Genomic DNA, 7,056 nt, shown 5'->3' on the forward strand with positions numbered 1-7,056 from the left:
CCTTGGCCTCCTTCCTTCCGCTTAGCGTACAGCCTCAGGGTGCTGGACTTGGGTTGAAACCCTCTATGCATGGTCAGGAGATTTCTTGTCTTGATGTCAGTGGCTTCTACCTCCTGCTTTGGCCAGCTTATTATCCCAGCCGGGTACCTGATTACGGGCAGGGCGTACGTGTTGATAGCCTGGATCTGGTTCTTGACTCCTCAGGACTTGCCTGACCCTCCGCAGGTAATTGGTGGTTGCTGCTTGCCTAGCAGTGTCTTCATTGTTTCCATTTGCCTGTGGGATGCCCAGGTACTTGTAGCTGTCCTCTATATCTGCAATGTTGCCCTCTGGTAGTTCAATCCCCTTAGTTCTAGGCATTCCAGGATCCATATGTGGGGCATTGAGTCATACGTTGTTATCAATCCAGGCAGTGAACAGGCTGGTCAGTCTTGTCAGTATTTTACTTTTTAAAAAGGACTTGCTGGTTTGAAAGTCAGAATATTACAAATCCAATCATATGAAATCCACTCTGGAAAAATAAGTAAATACATACACAAATAAATGTAATTCTGGACTAACTGTCATGTGACTTCTAAATTTGCTATCACTGTCTTGGGTTTTCTCAGCACTTTCCTCACCTTGAAAGATTTTTTTCTTCTTTAAAAAGTTAGAAATACTTGAAGTATATACATTTTTGCTTGACACCAAACAATATTATTCACATACTTGTTTCATCAATAGAGTGGAGTCAATTTGTCTCTTTCATTTAAATTGACTAAAATAGTATTACCTATCACGGAAAAAAATCTTGTGGTGACAAAGTCCTTGTGATGTGCACTGGTTTGACCCTCAATGTCAACATTAAAGTTTACAGAAACTGCTGGATTTCTGGTAAATTTGTGCTTTGGGGGAGTATTTTGTGTGGGTGGAAGGTGAAAGAGGAGGGAGAGAAAGTGAAGTTTTCCCTTTAAAAAAAAATATATGTACACAATAATGTTGTCCATGTTTGACTTAAAAAGACAGTTTCAGCTGTGTTTGTGCTCTGCTAGGAGGCATCATGGGGAGAACTGTGGTGCAGCTCACCCTTATTGGGCTGCAGCTGGCTTTGACTTCCACACTGCTAAACAAGGTAGGGTCAAAATACATAAACGGCCATAGCACCACTTTAAAGATCCATAAATTTAAAATTAAATATACACGGTTAAATAATAGTTTAAGAGCCAAACGCTAAAGAAAACAAACTTTTTAGTACCTTTGCAATTAATATTTCACAGATAATGAGATATCTGAGGTGTGCGATTGAATATTTTGTGTCCCAGCATCTTTCTGTCAGTTCAACACCAAACTCTGTGGATTGAAGGTTCTTGTGACAATCCTCAGGATTATTTCATTTTGTTCATGTGCTGTGTGTGTGTACAAGTCAGCTGACACATTAACACTGGCAGTTGCGCATTACTTTGGAGACAAAAAGAAGGATTGGGGTAAGATGAAGTGTTCTGCTAAGCGATATAACATCATGTAATGTCTCATGAAGTGAAAGAATTCTAACTGTATGTGTTTGTATGTCTACCTTATCCTTTCTGTGCATCCACAATCACAGATCTCATTTTAATTGTTTGAGCTTGTTATTTGATGATGGTGTTGATTGGTTAAGGTAAATTTGGCTTGTTTAGTTGTTTGAACTATGGAAACATGTATTGGATATTTCTAACAACTCCCATTATGATGCATAAAAAGTAAAAGTATAAATGTAAGTGAGTGTCATGCTCTTTTGAGTGTGTGCCCTGAACACTAGATGAAAACTAATTTTAGGGTTTTTGCAGAGAGACCAATAAAATTCCACTGAAACCAGCCAATGAGATCGGTTAACCCTGTCCGTTTTTCTCAGGATGACTGGGACGTCTACAGCTTTCACATCAACTCCACAGTGACCAGTCGTTATGCCACCACTGTCATCACAAGCCGTGTGGCCAATCGTATGGACGAGTCAAAGGAAATTGAATTCCATGTTCGAATTCCCAAGAATGCCTTCATCAGTAAATTCCAAATGTATATGAAGTTAAAGTGATCTGTAACCATCCAGAGACATTTGTAAATTCTACACTGAAGAACAAATTGCCTGATATTTAGTAGTGTGTACACAAGGGCTTTCTTGGTCCTCTTCAGGTTTATCGATGGCCAAGTTTATGATGGTGTTGTGAAAGCTAAGGAGCAAGCTCAGCAGCAGTACACTGAAGCTGTGTCCCGTGGTGAAAGTGCTGGGCTTGTCAGGTATTTAAATTCATTAATTAACTTACAGCTTTATGTGAAAAAATTCTCACTAACATTTTTTTTAATGTCTTTTTCTGTATCTTCAGTTCTCTAAAATTAATTTTGTTTAACTGTGTGAGGAGGTAAAAAACCTTTTAGCAGGGATTAAAGTGAAACAATGACATCCCAGGTTGCACAGCTCAGTAGGTTAGATTAAAAAGTTAAATCTTACATGTCATATCCTCATTTATTGTACATATTTTAAATCAGATATTGAACCAATTCATGATTCGCTGAATTCTGTTTTTCTGAAGGAGTGTACAAAACAATTTAAGTGTACTAAATTAGCCACAGGCTATAGCTTACATAAGTTTGTACACTTTTGAATGCAGTTGTCCAAATCCACAAAGAGCAGTGAAAACTGGAATAGTAGCACAGGTTAGCTGAGCACACTCTTTACACAAAGAAAAATTAAAAAAAAAAAGCTCACAAAAGGGATTAGTATGTGACTTATTACAAAGTAATTCTTTTCCCCACACTACACTGCATACTACCTGATCTTAGGGGTCCCCCCACCTGCCAAATATCACTTTAATCCTTGCTTTTTAGTCAGTTTACTCAAAAATCAAGTTTGTTCTTCAGGAATAACTGATTTTTAAATGCATTTATATGAAATAATTATTGTTTCTGCTGCAGTTCTGTAGGGAGGACTCTGGAGGAATTTAAGACCTCTGTAACTGTGGCTGCTCACAAAAAGGTCACTTTTGAACTCACATATGAGGAACTGATGAAACGCACACATGGCAAGTATGAGCTGCAAATTCATGCTCGACCCATGCAGCCTGTCAGAGACTTCAAGGTGACTTCCATCTTGGTATCTGTTCAGTGATTGTTTAGGAAAACAATGCTGAGATAAGACCACACATGATCAGATCTTCTGTTTTATTTTATTATACCTGTTCCCAGGTGGATGTGTACATTCACGAGGAAGCCGGCATCAATTTCATCGATGTGAAAGGAGGCCTGAGCACCAAAGCCCTCGCTAATGCCATCACCAAAACACATGTTAATAAACAGGTACAGTTATAACACAAATGTCAGTTTTATAAACACTAAGAGTCACAGCAATAAGAGGAAGCCTAGAAAAAAATCTATGCATACAGCAAAGAGATGTGGCAAAGGAAAAGGCTCTTAGTGGGTTGTATGTGAGGCTGGACACTAAGAAAGGAGAAAAGGACTTTGAGATTGAGAGATCAAACTGGAGAGAATGTGCAGCAGGTTAGCGTAATACGTAACGGTAATGTATTAACAAATGAAGAGAGTTTGTTGAAAAATTGAATAAATAATTTGAGGAACTGAAGAAAATGAGACAGAAAGGAGTACAGATGGAGGAATGACAGTGAATCATGAAGTGCAGAGGATTAAGGAGGAAGTTAGGGAAGCTACGAAGAGGATAAAGAGTAAAAAGCCAGTTGATTCACATGACGTATGATAGATTGCCAAGTAGAACTGTGGGACTGCATGAGAAACAGTGATGTGTGTCGCTGAAGTGACAAATTTGTAGTGAGGAAAGGTGGAGAAGAGGAATGAACGTCGGTAGAAACAAGAAACATGACAGAATGCATGTGTGTGAATGAGAGATAGAAGAAGATAGTGATTACAACTACAAATTTTGTTAATGCAGTACCAACTGAATGCCCAATGATCACATCTGTTAAATACTGATTTCAACTGTCCCTGTGTGCTGTATCATATCTCTGGTATTAAGTGACACAATGTAATCGAATCCTACAGTATTTGCATTGTTGTTTTGGGTCATGTTAGTCTTGAACTATTGAAGTCTTCCTGTGCTATATATGTCAGAATGTTGAGCAATTCCCCACTTTTACTCATAATAATGAATTCTGATTTTCTTTTAATATTTTATGCATTAAACACATTACAAGACTTTTATTGAACCTCAGACAAAAAACTCGGGAGTTTAATGAGATAAGACAATGGTTTAAATTGTTAAAAAATCACTGCATTTTCTCTTTATTTCTAATCTACAGTGTCCAAACCTTTTGGTAACAATGACTTGTATATGCACCTTTTAGATTTATCAAGCCAAAGCAATGAGAAGTACAGGACAGTGTTTTGACAGAAATTAAAATCACTGACCTCTCACTCGATGAAGAGTCTAAAGAATGCAATTCTTTCTGTTTCTAGGCATGGGTGTATTTCTATCCAACAGTGGATCAACAGACAATGTGTGACAACTGTGGAGAGCAGGGTATGAATGGAGATCTGGTTATTGTTTATGATGTCAACAGGAACAATGGATTGGGAGACATCAAGGTAAACCCTGATCAATTAGCAATTTACACACAACATAAAACTGCATGGGCCAGAAAAGGTTTTGCAAATCAGTACCATATCCTTTGTCTGGCTATTAAATAAAAATTTGACTAAAGCAATCTTTTTTCCTGCTCTTTAGAAATCTGCTGGGTACTTTGTTCATCACTTTGCTCCATCCAATCTTCCCCGAATTTCCAAAAATGTCGTCTTTGTTATTGACAAAAGTGGCTCAATGCAAGGCCGAAAAATAGAGCAGGTAAATGGTTTAAAGGGTCTGCTATGTCTATCATTTACGAAAACACTATTTCTTTTAATGTCTTTTTTAAATCTTCTATAAAAGTCTGTAATGTGTAAATGCTGTTTTTGCCCAGACTAGGATCGCGTTAATCCATATTTTGAATGACCTGGCAGAAGATGACCATTTTGGTTTGATCACTTTTGATGGCAACATTTTTCCCTGGAAATTGGAACTTGTTCAGGCCAACAGTAAAAACGTGGAAAGCGCCAAAAACTTTGCACGCAACATTCAAGCTGGAGGATGTGAGGAGTTGCAGAAATCAGTATATATCTTTTAATATCAAACAGTTAACAGAATAATTATAGTACTGAAACTTTGTTGTTGACTTTCAGACACAGACATCAATCAAGCACTGCTGCAAGGAGCAAATATGCTGAACACGCATGACAGAGAAGGTTCAGCATCAATCCTTATACTCCTCACAGATGGACAGCCAACCAAAGGTTATAACAAATGACACCTGTACAAAAATGTGCACAAATACTTCTGGACTTAATGATTTTAGTCAATGATTTTATTGTGATTTCAATAAGGAGAGATCATTTGAAAGACCTGAACATGGTTTAATGAAGAACAGTTTGAGATTTGGCAATAAGACTTTGACAAATCAACATGGCAGAGTGGAGTCCAGTAACGGTAGGACAGGACTTCTCAGAGTCTAGATGCAGAGGTAGATGTAGGATCTCCAACTAGGTACAAATGAGGAGGTACTACAAATGAGTCTGAAAGGCAGGCTGATAGAAGAGCACTGAGAGCTTTAGCACTTGTAGAAGGCAGGCAAGGCTGGAGTGATGATGACAGCATGGAGTTTGGACAGTATGTGTGATGTAAAGAATACATTTGCAGCACAACACTCAAGAATGCAGGGAGATTAATGAGCACAGATCAGCTATTCAATATTTTTCGTTTTAGCTTTTTGTTTTATCAAGTGTGGGATTCCATTGTTTTTGAGCTGAACTGACTGTGTCTTATGTATTTTCAGGGGTGACAAATCTGGAGAAAATACAGTCAAATGTAAGAGAGGCTGTTGCAGGCAAATTCCCAGTTTACTGTCTGGGTTTTGGTTTTGATGTTGATTTTGAGTTCCTTAAGAAAATGTCGCTGCAAAATAACGGTGTGGCACGACGGATTTATGTAGACTCAGATGCTGATTTACAGCTGAAGGTATTTTGTATTCTTCCAACCACATGATTTGAAATCACTACAGATTTAGGAAGAAATTAGCATGATTTGCATCATGTCCACACTGTATGTAAACAGGGTTTCTATGAAGAGGTGGCAACTCCTTTGCTGACAGATGTGACAATGATCTATGTGGGTGGGACCAATCTAACCCAGACTAACTTCAGTCAGTATTATAATGGTTCTGAGATTGTGGTGGCCGGACAGATCACAGACAATGACACTGAAACCTTCACACCTCAAGTTGTGGCTATTTCGGTAATGTTTGATCTAAGATATTTATCAGCTGTAATCTTGTGAAAGTTTTTTTTCCCTGCATACTGACATTGCAATATATTTTAATTATGACAGAGTAATAGAAGGTTAGTATTTTCTGACCCAAATGGCATTGTGGAATCTGGTGGAAGTGTGTCTGATGACCTTATCCAGAGAGTTTGGGCCTACCTCACAGTTAAACAGCTTCTGGACAAAGAGTAAGTACCATATATGCCATCTTTTGTCATGGTCCTGAGTCCATGACTCAGTGATTTTGTGTTTAGTGTATTTATTGATGATGTTATTATTATTATTATTTGTGGGCTGTTTTGGGATGGTTTGTGTTTTGGATACTGGGTTTCTGGGTTTGTGCTCCCTCTGTTGGTCCCTGGTGTTAGTGTTCCCCTGTCTCATCAGGTTAATCAGGTCCAGCTGTGTCTCCCACCTGTGTGTGATTTCCCAGTGTCCCTCTGTGTATTTATAGGCTGTGTCCCAATTAAGAGACTGCACGCTTGAAGTACGCGCACTACGCGTACTATGTACGTGCGTACTATAAGTACGAGAAGTGCGGAAGTGAGAGGCTTGTGAAATGGGACGATATACGCTTTGTTGCGCTGTTCAGGTTGCCTAGCAACCATGATACTAACCTAACGAGACACGTTACATACAGCTTTGTTTGACAGAAATGAAGGAGAAAAATGTTTTGTTGGTCATTCATTTTTGTCATGACATCACTTTGATTAGTTGAGTAT

The 7,056-nt window shown here is 38.5% G+C and overlaps 1 protein-coding gene across 1 annotated transcript in view; it reads left to right on the forward strand.

Annotated features, from left to right (window-relative positions):
- Positions 1-1,039: 1,039 nt before the first annotated feature.
- The window catches only part of LOC102203058 (inter-alpha-trypsin inhibitor heavy chain H3-like), a gene marked incomplete at its 3' end in the record, with an annotated part of 8,315 nt that continues 2,298 nt past the window's right edge, over positions 1,040-7,056 (forward strand). The window contains exons 1-12 of the mRNA XM_005754986.1: positions 1,040-1,111; positions 1,871-2,031; positions 2,149-2,253; positions 2,929-3,091; positions 3,199-3,309; positions 4,441-4,569; positions 4,709-4,825; positions 4,941-5,109; positions 5,200-5,310; positions 5,850-6,031; positions 6,128-6,307; positions 6,401-6,522. Coding sequence (XP_005755043.1) covers positions 1,040-1,111; positions 1,871-2,031; positions 2,149-2,253; positions 2,929-3,091; positions 3,199-3,309; positions 4,441-4,569; positions 4,709-4,825; positions 4,941-5,109; positions 5,200-5,310; positions 5,850-6,031; positions 6,128-6,307; positions 6,401-6,522 — 1,622 coding nt within the window. The remainder of the gene's footprint in view (positions 1,112-1,870; positions 2,032-2,148; positions 2,254-2,928; positions 3,092-3,198; positions 3,310-4,440; positions 4,570-4,708; positions 4,826-4,940; positions 5,110-5,199; positions 5,311-5,849; positions 6,032-6,127; positions 6,308-6,400; positions 6,523-7,056) is intronic.

The sequence above is a fragment of the Pundamilia nyererei genome, unplaced genomic scaffold, assembly GCF_000239375.1.
Source record: "Pundamilia nyererei isolate P.nyererei 1_Seehausen unplaced genomic scaffold, PunNye1.0 scaffold00801, whole genome shotgun sequence".
In the NCBI taxonomy this organism is placed as follows: domain Eukaryota; kingdom Metazoa; phylum Chordata; class Actinopteri; order Cichliformes; family Cichlidae; genus Pundamilia; species Pundamilia nyererei.